Source organism: Prionailurus bengalensis, chromosome A1 (assembly GCF_016509475.1).
Source record: "Prionailurus bengalensis isolate Pbe53 chromosome A1, Fcat_Pben_1.1_paternal_pri, whole genome shotgun sequence".
Taxonomy (NCBI): domain Eukaryota; kingdom Metazoa; phylum Chordata; class Mammalia; order Carnivora; family Felidae; genus Prionailurus; species Prionailurus bengalensis.
Genome location: NC_057343.1, coordinates 111918351 through 111941508, shown reverse-complemented (window position 1 = coordinate 111941508; position 23158 = coordinate 111918351). Strand labels below are relative to the sequence as shown.

At 38.2% G+C, this 23158-nt stretch overlaps 1 protein-coding gene and 1 long non-coding RNA gene across 2 annotated transcripts in view; one reads left to right on the top strand and one right to left on the bottom strand.

Annotated features, from left to right (window-relative positions):
- SAR1B (secretion associated Ras related GTPase 1B) overlaps window positions 1–18049 on the top strand; it is a 28084-nt gene extending 10035 nt beyond the window's left edge. Inside the window, 7 exon segments of the mRNA XM_043588050.1 lie at window positions 533–609; window positions 4417–4536; window positions 8799–8864; window positions 10360–10373; window positions 10375–10464; window positions 11643–11774; window positions 12865–18049. Of these exon segments, the coding sequence (XP_043443985.1) occupies window positions 552–609; window positions 4417–4536; window positions 8799–8864; window positions 10360–10373; window positions 10375–10464; window positions 11643–11774; window positions 12865–12981 (597 nt within the window). The 5' untranslated portion in view covers window positions 533–551 and the 3' untranslated portion in view covers window positions 12982–18049.
- Window positions 18050–19546: 1497 nt separating this feature from the next.
- On the bottom strand, window positions 19547–22569 carry LOC122487502. Its single transcript, XR_006298393.1, has 3 exons — window positions 21980–22569; window positions 21778–21843; window positions 19547–19719 (listed from the first exon to the last, which is right to left on the bottom strand). It is a non-coding gene; the product is annotated as an uncharacterized LOC122487502 (long non-coding RNA).
- Window positions 22570–23158: the final 589 nt, after the last annotated feature.

Here is a 23158-nt window from a genome sequence, read left to right as displayed (position 1 = left end):
AATAGCTAACTCTTGGGGCACCTGGGTGGCTCCGTCAGTTAAGTGTCTAACTTTGGCTCAGATCATGAGATCACGGTTAGTGAGTTTGAGCCCTGCATTAGGCTCTCTGCTGTCAGCACAGAGCTCGCTTCAGATCCTCTGTCCCCCTCTTTCTCTGCCCCTTCCCCACTTGTGCGTTCACTCTTACATACTCTCTCTCAAATAAACATTAAAAAAAGGGGGGGAGCACGTGGGTGGCTCAGTCACTTGAGCCTCCAACTTCGGCTCAGGTCATTATCTTGTGGTTCTGTGAGTTCGAGCCCCACATTGGGCTCTCCGCTGTCTGCATGAGCCCGTTTTGGATCTTCTATCTCCCTCTCTCTGCCTTTCACCTACTGTGCACTCTCTTTCTCAAAAATGAATAAACAACAACAAAAAAGAATGGTTAAACTCTTTATAGGAAGGTTGTTATAGGATTGTTTACTCAGAGTTCATGTTTAATGTTGTTGGTGTTTAATGTCAACTACTGAATTCAAAACACTTTCTTTTCCAGACTCCATAAGGATTTGGATATGTCCTTCATATTTGACTGGATTTACAGTGGTTTCAGCAGTGTGCTACAGTTTTTAGGTAATGTTGGTCCTTTGTTCTCTATTGTTATCCCATTTAATCCTACTTAAATAAAAGTGCTTATTTGTCTAGAGCCTCTTTATGTATAATCCACTAGTTGTGAATGTGAATTTTGAAATCATACAAATGTGTTCAAATTACTCATTGTATATCTCTTATAAATTACGTAATCTTGGGCAAATTACTTTCTTTACCTTAGCCTTAGTCTCCTTATCTGTAAATTAACAGTAATTCCTACCTCTTTTAAGGTTGTTGATAGGAATATTATTTACAGGAGTTGCTACCTGTGATTAGCCAGTTTACCTAAAAAGTTTCTGAGTGCTTTAGATACTTTATCTCATTTAATCGTCACAGAAACTCACTGCATTATTTTTGTTATTATAAATTTATGTTCCATCAAGTGCCTTGTAAATGGCAGCATAAAATCTGCTAAATTAGACTTGTATACCCAGCAATTCTGACTAGTGATTTTCTTCTCTTTATAGATATTAAAGAGGAAAAATCATAGCATCTCATTCTCTTACTGACATTCTTCTCATGTTTTCCAGTGAAACAAGCTTTTGATTGACTTTTATGTTACCATGTATACAACTTTATTGTAGTAATTAATGAAGATGTTCTGATCTCCTGTTTTCGAATCTTACCCTAAGTTTAGTCTCCATGTAGTCATCATCTTGAACTGGCACAAAGAGAAGCATTTCATGTAATTACAGAGTTGTCAACGTAACTCCTAACTGGCCACAACTGTACTTATGAATTGTTATCTCCTATATAAATATTTTTTCTTCCACAAACATAATCTTAACCAAGGAAATAAATTTTGTTTGGAAAATACACATCTTGTTTGACACTATATATTAAAAGGATAAAAATTTAAGATCAAATTTTATCAGTCTTTTTATTTCTTATATGGACCTCAATATTTGCAAATTTTTAAAAACCAGTTTTCTTTTTTTTTAATTTTTATTTATTTATTTTTGAGAGAGAAAGAGAGCATGAGTCAGGGAGAAGCAGAGAGAGGGGGAGAGAGAGGATCCCAAGCAGGCTTCTCACTGTCAGCACAGAGCCCACAGAGCCCACTCAAAACCATGAGACCATGACCTGAGCCAAAATCAAGAGTCGGTCACTTAACCGACTAAACCACCCAGGTGCTCCTTTTTTTTCCCTTTTTAAAATAAAATCCCTCACATTATCTTATACTGTCACTCTACTACAGGTCAAATATCAGATCTTTCCATACTACCTCCTCAAGAATTCTTACATATTTTTATCAGACTGAAATATTTTGTTACATATGTACAAAAACTGGGTCAGAAATAAATGTTTTCAACTTCATTATACTGGGATAACCTGGGTTGTGACAAGTATCTATGTCTCAAGTTGATAAAAAATGATTTAATGCGGAACTACATTGTAAAGGCAAAATAGATTGACTCATAAGCAGGAGCAAGAGGTTAATAGGGCTAACAGTAGGAGGCAGTGTAGAGAAATGGAAATGAACCAAAGCTTTTGCATCAAAGATGGGTTCTATCTCAGATCTGACCTCAGCATTTGAGCAAGTTAACTTTGAGCCTTTGTTCCCCTCTGTAAGAAAGAGAATAATGTGTACTTCAAAGAGTTATTTGAAGATTAAATGAAGTAATGTATAATGCTTAACAGTGCTTATCACAAAATAAGGATTTAGTCCAACCCACTTTCAAGATTAAAGTTTAAATGTCCTAGGTGTTCCCTTTTGGATTCTTACCCAGTGCACTGTTACTACTTAAAAGGTAGGAAAGATTGTGATTGCACTGATTAGAAACCACCTGTGTAGAAACGTTTTAAGAAATAGAAGTGTTTAAAAAATTATTAGTCACAGTTCATGATTAAATGAGAAATATAGTATCTCAGCTCAAATAAATATGGAAGACAATCTTCCCCTTAGGATCAGAACTGTTGGGCACTGAGTGATCAAAACATTAGGACTTCAAACAATTTACTTTTTAAGCATCAATGTGGAGAAAGAGTTAGGTATTATTTTGGCGTGGACTTATTAAAAAATGAGTAACCTGAATTAGCATTGCCTAATGTCTTCAAAAGTTCATTTTTTTGATTGAGTAAACATATTTTTGAGTTGCTACTATGTCCCCTGTCCTCATGTAATTCCATAGGTGTTAGACAATTAAATATGGAAAATAAAATTCATTATTGCTACATACCTATAAGAGTGTCCAAAGTCTGGACAATGACAACACCAAATGCTGGTGAGGATGTGGAGCAGCAAGAACTTTCATTCACTGCTTGGAATGCAAAATGGTACAGCCACTTTGGAGGACAATTTGGTGGTTTCTTACAAACCTAGACATACTCTTACCATACAATCCAACACTTGTGCTCCTTGGCATTTACCCAAAGGAGCTGAAAACTTAGGGCCACATACGAACCTGCACAAAGATTTTATAGCAGCTTCATTTATAATTGCCAAACCTTAGAAGGAACCAAAATATCCTTCAGTAGGTGAATGGATAAATAAACTGGTTTATCCAGATAATGGAATACTACTAAGCACTAAGGAATTTTGCTTAATGGAATACTACTAAGCTCAAAGAAATGAGCTATCAAGGCATGAAAAGACATGGAGGAACTTTAAATGCATATTACTAAGTGAAAGTCGTCAATCTCAATTGACTGTATGATTACAATTATGTGTCATATGCAACTATATGACATTCTGGAAAGGCAAAAATACAGAGACAATAAAAAGATCAATGGTTGCTGGGCAGGGCGGGTAGGGTGGATGAATAGGCAGAGCATATAGGATTTTTAGGGCAGCGAAAATACTTTGTATATTATAATCATGGATATATGTCCTTACATGTTTGTCAAAATACAGAATATACTCTACTAAGAGTAAGCCCTAAGGAAACTCTGGGTGACTATGATCGATCAATGTAGGTTCACTGTTGGTTAAAAATGTACCATTTTCGTGAGTGATGTTAATAATAGGAGAGGATATATATATGTGTGGGGACAGGGAGTATATTGGAAATCTCTGTACCATCCTGTCAGTTTTGATGTAAACCTAAAACTGAAAAAAAGCCTTTAGAAAAAAAACTCAATATGGAATTTCTCAACAAATGCCAATCTATAAACTGGTCAATGCTCTCTTTTTTCTATTACTTCATCTATCAGTACTTGGTTGATACATTTAAAAAATTACGTGCTTGGTTTTTTTGTTGTTGCTTTAGTTTTATGCAATCCTATGAATAGTTCAACCTAATTGTCTGAGGGAAATTTGACAATGACATAAACTTTCTATTGCAAGAACTCACTATGATTTTTATTGTCAAAACTACTTAATTTATTTTCATCCATGGATATCTCTTTAATTTCCCTTTTTGTCTCGTTTCGTAAGTACATGATCTCAAGCATTTTTTGTTTCTCTAGTAGTGGACATAGATATTTATTCCTAAATTGTCAAGGGAATCAGCATTTTGGCACTGCAGATAAGTTTGGATAATACACATTCATTGATTGGGACAAAGTTTAGGTTTAAAATGATCTGAATTTGCAAATCATGATAGATTTAAAATAGCTCTTCAAAACTGAAATTAGACTAGAAATCCAACTTTATTCAAGCAAATTTATAAAATCTTACAAGTTCAAAAGGTTAATAGGTGTTTATAAAACATCTAGTAATTAGGGAAAGTATCCAAATAACTAAACTGTAAATAATTATACTTATATTATACTTTTATTTGAAGTCTTTTTACTTGAATAATCTGTCAGATAGCACTTTGACTAATCATAGGTCTTATTACTCTGCAGGATTATATAAGAAAACTGGTAAATTGGTATTTCTTGGATTGGATAATGCAGGAAAAACAACATTGCTACACATGCTAAAAGATGACAGACTTGGACAGCATGTCCCGACGTTACATCCCAGTAAGTATATTCACCCATGCAACAAACTACTTTATTAAGTGATAATAATTCATAGGCACTAACCAAAAGTTTTTTGGGTTTTGGTGGATAATTGTGATCAGGTGATTTGACCTATTAAAATAATACAGTAAATAATAGCTCACCCACTCCCAGGGTGTATATTTAGATCTTGAAATAATACTCCTATCTTCTTATCAGTTTGTACACCCTTCTCCAGATAGAGGAATTAAGGTTACTTTCTCGGGGATTATAACATGATTGAGGTCTATCCAACCAGATACTGCTTAAGCTATAAATAGTCACCATTACCTTGTTTATTTATTTATTTTGAGTAGGCTTCATGCCCATTGCAGAGCCCAGCATGGGGCTTGAACTGAGGACCATGAGATTAAGAGTCAGACACTTAACTGACTGAGTCACCCAGGCGCCCCCACCATTACCTTGTCTAGATAACCTAATTTCTTTCACATTTTAAAACTACTATTTTAATCCTTTTTCAGTGTGGACAGATTATAGTCATATTATACTTTGTTAGTTACTCTCAACTTATTAACCAGTTATTTTTCTAATCTGAGAAACCTCAACAGTATCTAATATAAAGACCATAGATTTATTCCAAAAAACAGGGCACATATTGATACATTTATACAAAGTTTTAAAACAGTTAAAAAAAATAATTTACTGTGGTTTCTTTAAGACAGACTACCCTGAAAGACATTAACAATGATTCTGTAAATCACTTAATACATACCATCCTTTATATAATACATACTATCCTTTATATAAAGTAAACATTAAAGTGACAAAATTATTAGAACATATGCCTTATAAATATCTGTGACCTTGCTTTTACTGTTGAAAAGTCTATGAATCAAGTCAGCATAGAGTAAAATGAATTTTAATAGTTTTTTTGAGTGGCTGGGTGGCTCAGTTGGTTAATAGTCCAACTCTTGGTTTTAGCTCAGGTCATGATCTCACAGTTCATGAGATCAAGCCCTGCACTGGGCTCTGTACTCACCGTGTGGAGCTGCTTGGGATTCTCTCTCTCTCCCTCTCTCACTGCCTCTCCCTGCTCACTTTGACTCACTCACTATCAAAATAAATATACTTAAAAAAATAAAAATAAAAGGGATGCCTATGTGGCTCAGTCAGTTAAGCGTCCAACTTTGGCTCAGGTCATGATCTCAGAGTTTGTGAGTTCAAGACTCACATCAGGCTCTATGCTGACACCTTGGAGCCTGGAGCCTGCTTCAGATTTTGTGTCTACCTCTCTCTCTGCCCCTCCCCCACTCATGCTTTGCCTGTCAAAAATGAATAAATGTTAAAAAAATTTTTAATAAAAATGAGAATAGAATTGAGAACAGGGCCAAAAAGTGGATAATATGATAGTTATTTAATTCAGTAAATATTCAGAGAACAAGGACAGAGAACAATGACAAAAAGTACCATTTTATCGATGAAATTGATAGTGAAGTTGGAAAAGGAAAACTTCATAAAATTTTTTTATATTGGGAAAAGAGTGGGGCTAAGATCTTATTTTTAAGTTATCTCTATACCCAATGTGGGGCTCAGACATACAGTGTACGCTCTACTGACTGAACCAGCCAGGTGCCCCCATTTTTAAATTTTTTGATATTGCTCTCATTTATTCAACAAATATTTGAGTACCTACTTTATGTCACACATTATTCTAAGTACCAGGACTAAAAGCAGTGGCACAAAATAGTTGCCATCTCAACTTTCCTACAGCTCACATTCATTTTATCTTACATTTTGCATTAATCAAAAGCATATGTGAAAAGGTAACATGTATCTACCCTATGATCTGACAGTTCCATTGCTAAGTGTGTATCAAGGAGAAATGAAAACATATTTTTACCAAAATCTTTGTACAACAGTGTTTATGCCAGCATTATTTGTAATATCCCCCAACTGCCCCCAACAGCTCAAATAGCCATAAAAAGGAAAAAAAAAAGAAAAAAAAAAAGGATAAACAGTGAAATTCTATTCAATAAGAAAGCGGAATAAACTGTTACATATGGTGCATATTCTGCATGGAAGAAACTGGTCACAAAAAGTTACATACGTTATGGTATCATTTATATGAAATTGTAGAATAGGCACAACAAACCTGTGGTGCTGGAATTATTGCTTCTGGGAGTGGACATTGACTGGGAAGGGGAAGACTTCCTGGGATATTAAGAGTTTTCTGTGTCTTAAACTGGGACTTTTTATAAAGTAGGGAGTCTATTAAGGATTGTAACCATAAAGGTGGTTTCCCAGCTACATCCAAGCATTATATTTTCCTTGTGGAAAGAAACACACTTTGAACACAAACTGTATTGATTATTCATTCACTTAGGAGTCTACATAAATAATTTTTTAACAAGAAAGTACCCTGGGGCTTCAGCAGGTGTAATGAAGAGTTAAAATTACACTGAGCCTTTCATTATGATCATAGGGACTTCTGCTTTTGGTTCTGATGGAGTAAGAGTGTTTGGCATTACCCTCCCACTATAAGCAGCTAGAAGACTGGACAAAAATATATACAAGTGTTTTCAGAACTGGACAATATCTAGCAGAGGACTATGGTTCCTGAGAGATGGAAAACCTTTCTGTATCCAAGCTTTATCACAGAGATCCTTTTCAGACCATGGTGCAGGGAGAGGAAACCCAAACAAAACACAGTAGTCTTGCTGAGTTGAGACAGAGACCAGAATATGGGGATGCTGAGGTGATGAGAATTTGCTTGGCATAGTACCAGAGGAAGGAGCTCTGCAGAGAAAGAACTCCAGCAATGTTTGTGGCTAAATACCAATCTGTGTGCACAGGGTAAAACTCCCCATGGCCAGTCACAGAAAAATTTCTGGAGAAAGAATAACTGTAGCAGGGCTGTTAACCAAATAATTCTCAGAGCTCATATGAGGCCAGGAATCACTCATGTTCCCACCAGCCAGAAGGCAGAAACCTGGTTGAATACACAGGGCATTCCAAAAGAGACTTCAGAAGAATCATACCTTAGTAATGGGGCTGAAGTAGCTGTAAAGTAAAGACTACTTTAACCTAACAAAACTTAAAAAGTGATCTGCAAGCAGTTTTCCTGCCAGAATAAAGTTCACATTGCTTCAAAAGAATACAACAATGTCTAGCATCCAATAAAAAATTGCTAGACATGCAAAGAAGCATGAAAGTGAGATCCACAACCAAGAGAAAAATTAATCAGTAGAGACAGACCCAGAAGTGACTAAGATGATGGAATTAACAGATAAGGATGTTGAAACAGCTGTGATGAATGTGCTTAAGGATTTAAGGAAAATGTGAACAGAATGAGGAAAGAAATGGAAGATATAAGACAGAACCAAGTGGAACTTGTAGAAATGAAAACTTAATACCTTAATACCTTAATAAAAAATGAAATTTTTACTAGACAATGCTAATAGTAAATTAGTGCCATTACTGCAGAAGGAAAGACTTGTGAACTTAACACAAAACAAACTATGTAAAATGAAGCACAGAGAAAAATGAAAAGAAAATGAACACTCAGTGACTTGTGGGACAATACCAAGCAGTCTAGCAAACTTACATTTGAAGTCCCAGAAGAAGGGAGAGAACAGAAAACAGTTTGAAGAAATAATGGTGAGAATGTTTATTAAAGTTGTGTTTATCATTAAAGACTGTAACTTGCATAATGTGAGAGCTACAAGGGAAAATTATTTCCCTGGTAGCATCTAAAATGAATTACAGGAAAAATTATTAGGTTGAAACAGTTACTTGAATTCACAGCAAATAATTATCTGAATAGTTAATATTTTCAGCAGGAAAAATAGAGAAGGAAAAAACAAAAGTGTTGGATTTGTGGTGGGTAGTGAATACTAGATTATTACCATTACTTGTATTAAACTGTCAATATAAATTGGAGTATATCTAATTACAACGAATTCTTTTTTTTTTAATGTTTATTTTGAGAGAGATAAAGAGAATACAAGTTGGGGAGGAACAGAGAAAGGTTGGGAGAGAGAAATCCCAAGCAGGCTCAGCACAGAGCCTAATGTGGGGCTCGAGCCCACAAACCGTGAGACCATGACCTGAGCTGAAATCGAGACACTTAACTGACTGAGCCACCAAGGCGCCCCCACAAATTCTTTTATCAATTCCTAAATGTTTGATTTGAACTTATTTGCAGTTAAAATAAACCAAAGTAGCAATATATACCATGAATGGAATCTGATTTTCTTGTAACAATATTTTGTATTATTATTTAGCTTCAGAAGAACTAACCATTGCTGGCATGACCTTTACAACTTTTGATCTGGGTGGACATGTTCAAGGTAAGATTCTATGACTCTTATAAATAGCTTTATTTTATTTTAACATAATAAAAATGTAGCCATTATTTTCCTGTGCATGAAATCTCATTCTATTCAAGAAAGGCCAGAGTAGACTTAAAATTTAAAAATTATTATCCCCAGATAAGCTTTAAAGCAAAGTGTGATTTTTATGATACCCCTGGTCAATTTAAATCTGAATTGCTTTTGGTGTAAAGTGTGTAAGCAAAATTGAGGTTCTGTTCTCTGTTCCAATCCATATATCACTGATGGTCACAATTACATTATGATGATGTTGCTGCTATGCATTAAAAACCTTCAATGGCTGACCTACAAATAAAACCAAACTCCTTGACCTGGCATTGAGGATCTCTGCAATCTGATCCCACTTTATTTTTTGTCTTTATTTTCCACTGTTCCCTTTCCTATTCTCTGTACTCTAACCAAACCAAACCCCTTGGTGTTCTCCCACCTTTGTGTTTTTAATTCATGCCACCCCCATCTGCACATGAGTAACCCACCTTCAGGGCCCAGTGTAATTGTGGCTACTGCCCCTGAGAAGCCACTCTCACCTATGAGTGCTCTCAACTGTACTTCTGTGGTGTTTAGTGCATCTGTGTAAACGTCTGCAAGTTTGGAAAAGACTGTGTTGTCTCTTCTACTAAACTTTCTGGAACTAGAATCCGTTTTTTATGTCCCTCAAAAGACATGGCAGTACCCAGCACATGGTAATTCATAAATAATGAATATTACAAAGTTTGTGGGCATTGTAAAAACCTCTTATGACAAACAGTTGAAAAGATTTTAAGAGGTTGTGGCTAGTGAATGCACATTTGGAGACATAATAATTGTTTGAAATATATATGAAGTACTTTCCAGAATATAATGGTTAGAGAGAATTGGAACCTAAGGGAGTTTGTCTGAGACTTAATGTCTGTATTGTTTTTAAGATATGTCATAAAACTGAAGTCAGAAAAAAGTTGCTTACCCATAAGGCACCCCTAAAACTTTCCTTTAAAAACCATCATGGAAAATATTACCTGAATGGTTTCGTTGACTTTAGTTAATTTCTGTTACACAGTTAGCTTTTGTTTTAACAAATCTGTACCCAGTACTGACTTCCTTCTGTCACTGACTACAAATTTATCGGTGGCCAAAAAAACTGATAAACTAGAAATGTCAAAAAATGAATACCGCATATAAAAAATAGCAGTCATCCAATGAACTTAATGTGCATCATTGTCCATTGGTAGCAAATATTAATTCCACTTCTAACATGGGAAAATTGGGACAGAGTGAAGTATTTGACTTGCTCACATCAAGGAAAGCCTTTCTTGTTCTTCTGGAAAGATTTAGCAACACCAGGTTAAAGATTAACTTGAGTGAAGTAGTAGCATCTAAGAGATAATTACACTTGAAATCTTGTTGGACTCTTCCATCAAACCATGTGCTAGGTTTGACCAACAAATAAAATCTAACTCCTGATTGTTTTTGTTAGCTCGAAGAGTGTGGAAAAAACTACCTTCCTGCTATCAATGGCATTGTATTTCTGGTGGATTGTGCAGACCATGAAAGGCTGTTAGAATCAAAAGAAGAACTTGATGTAAGTTAACTAAAACTAAACATAGTTGAATCATTCTGGTAAGCTTGAGGAAATAGGTTGGAGATCTAAGTATCAGTGCAGCTTTTGTGCAGCCTCTGATATAACTCCTGGCAGTTTGTGGAGCTCAGTGATTATTCTGCTAGGAATGCAGAGACAGTAGCTTAGAATAATTGTAGCTATGGAGGAAGTGCTAACACAGACTTTCTTCCCGAAGACTTAAGCTCACTCTGTGCAGCGTGCCTTGTATTTTATTTCATGTCTGCAACATACTTGGAGTGGTTTGGTCTTGAGTCCCTGATCATCCTAGGATGCCATTTTCTTCGGGAGTTGTCTGGAACCTGGAAATGGTATAACATACTATCTTTGTCACTACTTCCAGGAGTGAGCAGGTCACGTGTAGCCACTTCTCTCCTCTCCCAGGACAGCTGCTTCGTAAAGGGATTCAGAACAGCAGGGAGGGCCAGGGCTAGATCTGGGACCACAGAGAAAAAAATTGCATGATTTGACCTGACCATGTGTCTTCCTATAGCAGGCAAGTAAATAATTGTTCATGTGGAAAAGTCCAGGTAGGTTCTGTGGTCATGGAACAGGGTCAGGGAATTCCTGACTACTTACTTTGTGCCAGGCACGTGTATATTAACTCATTTAATTCCTAAATCAACTCCATAAGGTAGGTGCTACTATTCTAAATTCTCTTTGAACTTCAATGAGGCTTATTTATCCAAGATCTCACAATTCATAAGCAGCAGAACTAGAATTGAAACCAGTTCTGCCCACCTTCAAGGTGTTCATTTTAGTACCTTAGTGATTCAGAGTGAGTAGAGTTGAGCATTTACAGAAGGAACTTTAGGGAAACAGAAGAATTGAGCTAATGGTTTCATTGAGCTCACTTTATTTTTTATTTTTTAAGATTTTATTTTTTTTAAGTAATTTCCACACCCAAGGTGTGGCTTGAACTCAAAATCCCGAGATCAAGAGTCACATGCTCTACTGACTGAGCCAGCCAGTCGCCTCTGAGCTCACTCAAATGTGGGAAAAGTTTGCCAAAGATAGTTTGCAAAACTGACATGATTATGATAGAGTATGAGTCTTTGATACTCATTTGGGGTCTGGTCATAATGAGCCTTTTAGATGGTTTCATATCAACATCCTGTCTTTCATTTTTTGTTTTATTTCAGTCACTGATGACAGATGAAACCATTGCTAATGTGCCTATATTGATTCTTGGGAATAAGATTGACAGACCTGAAGCCATCAGTGAAGAGAGGTTGCGAGAGATGTTTGGTTTATATGGTCAGACAACAGGAAAGGTAAATAAAATAATTTTTTTGGACAAGTGTGACTATTTCATTTGACAGTATAAGTGTCTTTTAATTTAATGTTTTATTTATTTTTATCTTCTGAAATACTGTATTCCAATACTAGTGCTAATAGTAATCATGGTTATTATTAGCCCAACTGGTGGTCTGCCTTTTTGTTGTTGTTGTTGTCGGGTATAATTGACCTGTAACATTAGTTTCAAGTGTACAACCAAATGTCTTTTAAAATTTTTTTTTTCCCTTAAAAACTGTCCTTTCTACATTTCAGTCTTTTTTAATGTCCTCATGGGTTATATTTCTACCACTGAATGAAACCTTTTCTTGGTGATAAACATATCAAAGCTCATGCTTATGGGAAACTAAATTAAAGCTTCCAGAGTTTTATTCATCATAGATTTTCAGAATTAGCCACTAAAGAATGTACTTGAACGTTTAAGCATTCTGGTCGTGTATTTAGGCTCTGAGATCAGAGATCTCATCAGAGATCAAAATAAAATGTAAAGTTGAACACAGGAGTGTTTGGGGGATTTTGTAAACATAATACTTTATAATAAGCTTCAAGACACATTATTTTTGCATGCATTTCTACTAGTATTTATTTGGGGGAGGGACCTTAGTATTGGAAAATCTCAGAGTTCACAAAATTTCCTTGGTTATATTTATTCTTTCAGAGTAGAGACATACTACAGTCTTTGGAAGGAGACTCCTATGTTAGGGTAGACTTTGGTCTGTTTTCTGTGTCTTCTTTTCAGTAAGTCAACTCCCCATTTTTAGGAGATGGCCTTGTTTAGTCATAAACGTACTCAGAAAATGTTTGTCTTTAATATTAGCGAAGCCAGGTTGGGTCATTTTTTTTTTTCAAGTCAAAGATTATTTTCATTCTTGTGTGCCTCACAAGCTCACCTCTTCCCCACTGAGAAGAGAGAGGTTTCCTGTGTGTCTAGGGGACTTGTATGCCCAACACCCATGGCTTAGCACAGTCACCCTTTGTTCTAGGATGTATAAGCTGCAATTCTGCTGTAAAGTGGAGCTTTTATTTCCTAAAGGAGTCATCCATCATAATGTCTGTCTTCCCTTCTAGGGCAGTGTATCACTGAAAGAACTGAATGCCCGACCCTTAGAAGTTTTCATGTGCAGCGTGCTGAAAAGGCAAGGTTACGGCGAAGGTTTCCGCTGGATGGCACAGTACATTGATTAACAACAACCTGCATCAGTTCCAGGTCTCACCATTCAGGCCTACTCAGAGATTTGATCACTCAACATGCATAACTTGAATTCAATAGACTTTTGTTGGTTAGAAAACAGATGTTTTTTAGATTAATATTATATTATATCAACTTGAGTGCAAATTTAAAACTAATTCAATGTAAGTTTGAATATCACAATGTTAGCTTTCTAATTCCATAAAAATAATTAGTTTTTACAGTTTATAATCTGACATTACCCCCAGCGCCATTTGTAAAGAACAACTTTCCAGCAGTACATTTGAAGCACTTTTTAACAACGTGAAATTACAAATGTAAACCATATTTAAAAGCTCATCATGTTAAATTTTTATGTACTATTTTGGAACTAGTTTTTAAATTTTAGATTATATGCCCACCTATCTTAAGTGTACAGTTAATAATTAGCTTATTGATGATTGCATGATGCCTTACAGTTTTCAATATTTTTTCTTATGCAAACGTCATGCAATAAAACAAACCCTAATGTTTGGCATCTTTGTTGGGCAGATGTTTCATTTTAATGTGTCGTAGAGCAACATCATACGTATGAGGAGGTTGTGGGGAAAGGAGAAGGCTTCAGAATTTTTAGAATAATGTTTAAGTCCCTAGAGGCTTTTGCGTTTACCAGGAGACCAGTTGTGTTCAGTTGCAACTTTTACCACATTTATCTCTGAATCATGTGTATTTTTAACAGTAATGCTACCGTTAGTAGTGCTGATGGGGTCCATGTCCTGGTTGCTGTGGGATCGGCCTTCTGAAGAAAAGCACATCTTTTGGTACAACACAAGGTTAATCTGGGGTATGATAGGTTCTAAAGCTCCATTCTAGTCTAATTCTGAAGCGTTCCAAACTTATTGGTGCCTAGTTTGTTAATTTGTGCCTTTTGACCAAAAGTAGTGACAGGCACCAGGCTCCCCACGTTTAGAGGTACTCCCCACTCCCTTTTACATAATGGTACTCCCACGGTGGGGGACAAGCAGGATCTTTGTGCCTAGTTTCAGTGTGGAGGCCTGTATGTGTGAGGAAAAAGAAAGCCTCTTCCGCTTCAGTTGTCAGAGATGGGTGAGGATTCTGGTCCTATCTATAGCTCTTCTGCATTGTTTGGCACATTTTATTTCTTGGTAGAAATAAATGAATACTTGTATTTCATTTTCTTTTTTCTTAATTGTTCTCAGCTCTTTATAGTACAAAGGCTTTTTTTTTAACTAATTTTATTATTTTTTAATTTACATCCAAATTAGTTAGCATATAGTGCAACATTGATTTCAGGAGTAGATCCTTAATGCCTCTTACCCATTTAGCCCATCCCCCCTCCCACAAAGGCTTTTTTGAAAAATTTTTTTTAATGTTTTATTTATTTTTGACAGAGAAAGAGCATGAGCGGGGGAGGGTCAGAGAGAGAGGGAGACACAGACTCTGAAGCAGGCTCCAGGCTCTGAGCCGTCAGCACAGAGCCCAACACGGGGCTCAAACTCACAGACCGTGAGATCCTGACCTGAGCCGAAGTCGGACGCTCAACCGACTGAGCCACCCAGGCGCCCCAAGGTTTTTGTTTTAGATGTAATGCCTGTGGTGTGATAGTGTCTGCAAGCCTGATAGACTTACTAACAAAATTTTAGTTTTTTAAATCACTTCAATTTTCTAAGAAACTGAAGGGGTTTTTGTTTCCCATGTCAGAGATTCTCATAATTACTCAAATAAGCTGAAAGTGCCAAATATGTATTTTTAAAGACTCTCAAACTTAAGATAGTTCTTTCTTGGTTATAAACTAAGATTTATAGTGTATGTAACCAATTCCTTTGAGAATAGATTGCTCCACTTCCATCAAGAATAATTTTAATATCAGAATTCGTGTTTTCTGTAGCTGTTTTCCAAACCATGTATTAGAGTCCTTTCTGTCATCAATGAGGTAAGATACGAGGTAGATAGATAAGGATTGATGAATATGACTGGAAGGAATTACCAGTAGCCAAACCAATAAGGTCATTCATTTCACATTTGGTTTTAGTAATTTGGCTCTTCTATTTCACTTTAAGCTTCCTTCCAAATGAAAAATACGAGCTTCCTCCCTGCTTAGAATCCTCAGTGGCACCGTGGGACAAGTACAAAATGATGTATCAACCTCCTGGCTTATTTTGCCACCTGTGCTTAAAGTACTTCTAGGGGCGCCTGGCTGGCTCATTCAGTAGAGCATGTGACTCTTGACCTCGGGGTTATGGTTTCAAGCCCCGTGTTGGGTATAGAGCTTACTTAAATAAAGTACTCATTTCAAGTGTCCTGACTAAACAGAACTAGGCCTTATTAAAGGTACCTGCCTCTCATTTTTGGTATCTGTCTTCAGCACCAACAAGGACACACCTTTTCTTCAACTATTTCCTTATGTTGTGATATTGAAAAGTCAGTTACCTGTATCATAAACTGGTATAAAGGAGAAAGCTTACTAGTTTGTCTAAAGAGGAAAAATGCTTTCTGGTACCAAATATCTTGCTCCAGAATTCTCATTCTAGTTCTAACACTGGGATCAAAGAAACAAGTGTGGGTCACTTTGTGGACCACAGCTAAACTGTGGATATTTTTCCAGTGATGTAAGATTCTTACAGTCTGAACATCCAGAAATGACGTTGCACTTAACAGCACCTGGCTTTCCCGCAGCTCCAGAGAGATGGGCCTGCAGAGTCCCCAAGCCATTGGGCTTACCATCTTGCTCTTCCAGCTCCTCAGAGTCCATACACTGAGTCACTGCTCCCCTTGAAGAGCAGCAAATTAAGAGAATGGCAAAAAACAGTAGAAGCACACGGGGGAAACATATACTGTGTATGTGTCTGTGCAAGTCGGTCCACCTGCAGAGTATTCTGGGGATAAATGGTAGCATTGGGTACATAGGTTAGTTTTGTACCTTACACTGTAAGGTATGAAATGTAGTTAACACTGCTGTATACAAGATTGGATTCCATATATATCAGGCACTGCTCAAAAGATGTCTTAAAATCTTAAGTCTAAAACTCTAAAAGACTAAGTCTCAGCCCACTTTTTCATTTTTCAGGGACTGCTGTTAATTATGCTTTCGGATAATTTTTTAAATTGATTCCAGTTTGTCTTTATCTCAGTTAATTTTTAGAATGGAGATCACAGCATTTTTAAAAATTGGGGCAAGACATTTTGTAAAGTATATGGAAAAATACTCTTCACCATTGGCTTGGTTGACCCAGTATGTTTGAGTGCCAAAGATGTATGAATTCAGATATTGCCTACATAGATGTCAATTTTAGTTTTGTGTGCCTATGTATATGTACAAATTTAATGTTGTTTACAATGGTGTTTGTTAGTTTCCAGCGGGCTCACACTTTATAGTGTTTTCCAGAACACCATCTACTTGTAAATCATTAAAATAGGGTGATAGCTGTGATAATAGTGTTTGTTGCCTTCCGCAAAATGATTTTATCAGCCACATTCAAAACCCATCATTTTCACAAGTTCCATCATTAAAAGACGTAGAATTCTAGTTGGCATGATTTGAGAGTTTCAGGACAAAGGTTTATGTGTTCTGAAACTGTATTGGTTGTGACTCACTGTGGCATTTCAGTCGTTAGTCACATGATGAAAATATGCAAGGCTTCATTGCCAAATATATTTTGACCGGAGTACAGTGAGAATAGCTAATGTAAAGTGAACTCTTTCAAGGTGTCTTGTACTCATTTTATTTAGAATATACTGTTTGGATCATTTACACCTAGGTAAAAGTTGATGAAGCTTCAAAAAATTTCCAAGAAAGCATGAAAAAATAGAGATCAGTAAATATAAATTCCTTAATACAAAATTAATAAGGAATTAAATGTTTTCTATAAACTAATTTTTTGGCTGTAAATGTAAGTGTTTGAAGAACGGTCTATCTTGATTTAAGGTCTGAATTCTCAAAACTACATGGTGATGCTTCCATCCCTGTTCTTTTGAAATGCAAATTAGTGCTTTTTAACAAAAAAAGAAAGAACTAACAGGTCTTAGAATATGGGACTGTGCCTCTGTGTAAAGTGATTGGGATTTTGTTAAAACCATGTTTCCACTCCTGAATCCTGGAACCATTCTCCCTCACACACCCCCACACCATACCTCGATAAAAAAGTATGAAGGGAATCTACAGAATCTATTGAAGATGCAGTTCTGAACAAACTAATTTGTTCTCATAATTTAGAACATTAAATAACTAGTGCATTTTAATACCACTGATATACTGTTCAGGGCTTTGACCACATTTTTAAATAGAATCAAAAGTAATTCGAGTAAGCAAATTTATCCAAAGTAAACTTTGTTTCAGGAGTGTCCCCAACCAAATGGATTTTAGTGCAGAATTTTGAGTGATTTCACACAGAATTATTTTAGAAAAGCTGCACTGGAGTGGATGAATTCTTCAGCATACATCTTAATGGGGAAGGGAGGATTCAATTTAATTTCAGTTTTAAATATTTTGGGGTACAGGGGGGTGATAATCCCACAGCTTTTGACATATAAGTTGCCTTTGGAATCGTGATCGTTATCAAGTGTGAAGATTCACATCAGAACGGCCAACTTCTCATGGGTTTCTCTATTCCCTGGTGTTGCTCCTAAACTGAACTTGCAGTCAGTTGCCATGCTGAGGCGAGAGCACTCAGGGTGAATGCAGTCATGTTCCTTAAAAGTGATCAAAGTGTTTTCCATGGTGAGGCCTTCAGTATTTGACTGAATGCAGAGTTTGTTGAAGTGGTAAGTCAGTGATAAGTTTTTCATCACTAACCTTGTTTGCACTTTTGTACACCACTGCTTGCACTAGCATCTCAGTGTGAATTTTAACAATGGTTTTATAGTGTATACAGATTGTTAAGTATAATTTATATAAAGATGTTTCTGTTTACCTTTATGTATTTTACAAAGAACAGCTACAGTAGATAGTTAAATGTTCTTGAATTGTGTTTGTATGTTATTTTGATTATGTTCTATTATCATTCACCCCCTATGAATTTGAGTGTCGGGAATAGAAAAATAAAATGCCAGCCTGGTCTTTAAAAACTCCAGTGTCAAGTTCCATTTTTATCATCCAGCTGTAATTTTCATTTTGCTCATTAGAAATTTCTTGGACTTGAAATTATGAAGATAATAGAACATTCCCTTTATATAAAGATTCTCAAGAATCTACTTAAGTACCAAGGCCTAATGTGCCTGAAAACTTCTGGGCAAACTGGAGTAGGACTGTTACAATGTTGACCCCACTGAAGTGTGAAAAATAGGGCAACCAGTTGGTTTTATCAACATCAAGGTGCCCTAGTTTATTTATTTTTTTAAGTAAACTCTGCCCCCAATGTGAGGCTCAAACCCATGACCCCAAGATCAAGAGTTCCATGCTCGGGGTGCCTGGGTGGCTCAGTCGGTTAAGCCTCTGACTCTTTGGTTCAGGTCATGATCTCATAGTGTGAACTAGCCCTGCGTTGGGCTCTGTGCTGACAGTGGGAAGCCTGCTTGGGATTCTCTCCACCTTCCTCTCTGTCCCTCCCCAGCTCGCATGCATGCATGCATTCTCAAGCTCTCTCAAATAAACTTAAAAAAAAAAAAAAAGGTAAGACATTGCTTAAAAACCTGGTAACTAAAAATAAGTCCTAAAGCTGTAAAACAAAGGTCCCAAGAAAAGGCCCTGTTTCTGTGGCATCCCTTATACCAGGTTCAACTGGAATTCAGTTCATTAACCATGGTCAGGGCCTATATTTACAAAGCCTCTTACCTCAATTTAACATTAGACATCAGAGATGCCTAGGTGGCTCAGTGGGTTCAGTGCCTGACTTTTGATTTCTGCTCAGGTCATGATCTCATGGTTTGTGAGATGGATCCCCGTGTGGAGCCTGCTTGAGATTCTCTCTGCCCCTTCCCTATGTATGCACACACGTGCACACTCTCGCTCTCTAAATAAACTTAAAAAAAAAAAATTAGGGGTGCCTGGGTGGCTCAGTCGGTTGAGCATCCGACTTCGGCTCAGGTCATGATCTCATGGTCCATGAATTGCAGCCCCGTGTAGGGCCTGGAGCCTGCTTCAGATTCTGTGTCTCCCTCTCTCTCTGACCCTCCCCAATTCATGCTCTGTCTCTCTCTGTCTCAAAAATAAATAAACATTAAAAAAAAGAATTAAAAAAAAATTAGACATGAAGGGGGCACCTGGCTGGTTCAAAGAGCATGTGATTCTTGATCTCGAGGTTGTAAGTTCTAGCCCCATGTTGTGTACAGAGATTACTTAAACTTTAAAAAAATAAATAAAGGGGGGCACCTAAGTGGCTCAGTCGGTTAAGCAACAGGCTCTTGGTTTCAGCTCAGGTCATGATCTCAAGGTTCATGGATTTGAGCCCCATGCCGGGCTGAGCATGGAGCATGCGTGGGATTCTCTCTTCCTCTCTCTCAAAATAAGTAAATTAAAAAGAAAGAAAGAAAAAATTAGACCTCAGGGATCAATAATATTCTGGCTGTTACTTGGTAAACAAAGTAACCCTTGCTTTAGAATGTGGATTTCGATGTGGGGCATCATAACAAACAACTTAAAATGTTTATTAAAGTCACTGATTTCAATGATGGCAATATGCCACTAAAAACAAGCTCTTTACGTTGCAAAAAGGAAGTGAAGGGCTTTCCTTCTTGACTGTATTCCAAGGGCTTGGGTTAATGGGTAAAACATTCCTCTAGTCAAAAACATTTCATGGCTGTAAAAGTAAAAAAGAGGAAGAAATCATTAGAGGTGAAGTACAGGAGGACAGGGAGAGAGACCAAAAAAGGAACTAAAGGTGAACTCAGTAGTGGAATTATAGTCCCATTTCATCTGGGATTAGCAAAATTTCAGAAACTCCAGAGATTACAAACATTACTAAGTGACAGAACCATTTTTAGGATTCTCCTAGCCTTTGGGTTGGGGTTGAAGTCTGTCTCGACCTATATCTTGATTGGGAAGCCATCCCAGATTGACTGCAGTTTGGAGAAAAGCAAGGTGACTTTTGTCTATTCTAGGCACTTCACTTAAAAAAAAAACAAACAAACTGGGGGCACCTGGGTGGCTTAGTCAGTTTAGCCTCCTACTTCGGCTCAGGTCATGATCTCGATTTATGGGTTCAAGCCCCACATCGGGCTCGCTGCTGGCAGCAAACAGCCTGCTTCTGATCCTCTGTCCCCTCTTCCTGCCCCTCCCCCACTTGCCCTCTCAAAAATAAACATTTAATGAACAAAATGGAAGTACAGTTGACACAGGATGTGATATTAGTTTCAGATGTACAAGATACTGATTGGACAATTCTATACATTACTTCATGCTCCCCACAGTTTAGTCACCATCTGTCACCATACATTATTATATTATTTACTATATTCTCCATGCTGTACTTTTCATCTCTGTGATTTAATTATTATATAATTGGAAGTTTGTACCTCTTAATCCACTTTATGCCCCACACCTGGCCCCCCTCAGGCCTACATTCCTTTCACTTGGAGTGACACACTTGCCTTATCCCAATTCTTCACCTTCAAGACCCAAATAAAATTCTGTCACCTCTGAGACACGTCTGTGACATCTCTGTAAAAATAAATTCCTGGACTCGGAAAACATTGTCTCTAGCCACCCTATTTTGTTATAAAGATTCTCTAGACTAAGTAAATTAGTGTAATTCACAAGAAGACAGAAAACATTTAACTTTAGCTGAGGAAGCACATTTTGTTAAGACAGTTTGGCACAGGAAGGGGTTTAGACATCACAGTAGGGTAACAGGACTAGTGCCTTACTTGTGAATAACTGCATGATGAACCACGGTTAGCTTTGGGAGTGGGTCCTGTGCTTCGGATTGATCGATCGATAGTTGATGCACAATGTTAGGTTAGTTTCAGGTGTACAACACAGTGATTCAACAACTCTATACCCACAATAGTAGCTACCATCTGATATGCTTCAGTTATGTTGCAACAGAAAGAGGAAAGTCAAACACTTGTCCTCTCTCAATATGGGAGGAATAGAGAAAGGCCTAAATTTTATTCCTGGGATCTGAGTTTTAACACCATTAATTCTCTTTTTAGCATTAACAAATGACTTAACCTTTTGAATTCCAGGTGGAGATTACAATTCCCACCTCCAGAAGTTGTTAGAAGGATAAATTAAGAAAATGTACTGCAAAAATGGAGTACCTGAGGGGTTAAGCATTTGCCTTTGGCTCAGGTATCTCATGGCTCATGAGTTCTCATGGTTTGTGAGTTTGAAGGCCACCTTAGGCTCTGTGCTGACAGCTCAGAGCCTGGAGCCTACTTCAGATTCTGTGTCTCCCTCTCTCTGCCCCTCCCCCACTCGGGCACTGTCTCTCAAAAGTAAATATACATTTTAAACAAATTAAGAAAATGTACTGCAAAAATGTACTAAACACTCAACAAATGGTAGCCATATATTTAATAATGTACATTTACGTACAAAATATAGCCCCTGGCTTACGCCCAAAAAGGCAAAAGTGTTCGGGACAGGCTAGGTCTTTTTATTTTTTGATTAAGAGAGACAGAGAGAGAGAGAGAGAGAGAGAGAGAGAGAGAGAGAGAAGGGGAGGCACAGAATCTAAAGCAGGCTCTAAGCTCTGAGAGAACCGACCCCGGCTTTGAACTTAACTGGGAAATCATGACCTGAGGTGTGGGGCTTGAACTCACTAACTGTGAAATTATGACCTGAGCCGAAGTCGGAGCTTAACCGACTAAGCCACCCAGGCGCCTCAAGTCCTAACATGGAGTTGCTGACTTACCAGAATGAGCTGAACCTCTTGAAATTTGATGCAGAACCTCGTGCTCAATTGTGTGGGCATATTCTTCTGCGAAAACGATAGTTTGCATCAGGGTCTCAAATAAGTTCGTGAACCAAAATAGGCGAGGAACCACTAGGGCAGTTAAGGCTTTGATTTAGGGACAAGTAATTGGGGGATGTCCTAAGAAAAGGCGTCAGGCTACCTGAGGGGACGTACAAATCTGTTCTTTGTGGGTCTCGGCCTGCTGCCCTTCCCTCGGGGGGTCTCACTAGGGAGCACACGCACGTTGGCTCTTTCCTCTGTCGCCTGGACCCGGCGAGGCGGCCAAAAGTCCCTCTACCTAAAGAAGTCCGCGCCGTGGGCGGAAACGAGCAGCTACGCAGCGTCGCACAAAACAAGCCACTCGGCAAGGAGGGGAATGGGTGGTAAGTGTGAAGACTCTTTAAATGGACGCAGGGGCGGGACCAGTGCGCGGAGCGGGACTGTGGGGAGAGCTCCGGCCTATGAGGGAGCCGCGTTCGGGCGGCGGGGGCCGGGCACCACGGGTAGCTCTGGCCTATGAGGGAGAGGCGTTCGAGCGTCAGGGGCGGGGCGGCGGGCAGCCCTCAGAGCCTAGGAGAGAGGGACGTTGGGGTGGCGGGGAGCGCGTAGGATGCGGGGACTTCACTTTCGAGAACATCTGCTAGCACGACTGGGTAAGGGGCAGAGCTGGAGAGCTCTAGCGCCCGAGAAGCAAAGTAGGTAGGATCTTGTTTGCAGGATTTTTGCACAAGGACACAGCTCTGACAGCTCCTGCAGGAAACTGCAATGATGCTTTCTTTCCTGACTGCCTGGCAGCAGATGGCAGGAGCACGAAGCTATTTAGAGAACAGCCCGAGTTTTCCTCCACCTCAGTTTCTATATGGGGCCAGGCTCAGAATCATCAGTCTTGGGGCACCTTGATGACTCAGTCTGTAAAGCATCGGACTCTTGATCTCAGCCTAGGTCCTGATCTCGGGGTTCGTGAGTTCGTGTCCCTGTGTCTGGCTCTGCGCTGACGGTGCAGAGCCTACTTGGGATTCTTTCTCCCCCTTCTCTGTGTCCCTATCCCACCTGTGCTCTGTCATTCAATCAATACATACATACATACACTAACTAACTAACTAAAAAAAAAAAAAAAGTATTATCAGTCCTCTGGAAGTTGGGTGGCAGTGGGGCCCCTCTTGGATTCTCTAGGGCCTCATTTTGCCACCCTCCTTGGAGAGGCAATGCTCTGACCCTTCCGATTACCTGATGATTGGACAGCCTTTGCCTACCATTCCATGTGCCAGTGCTGGGCTGGGCAAAATAGGGAGGGTCCCTACTAGGGTTCTCTCACTCTTTTTTTTTTTTTCCCCTCTCA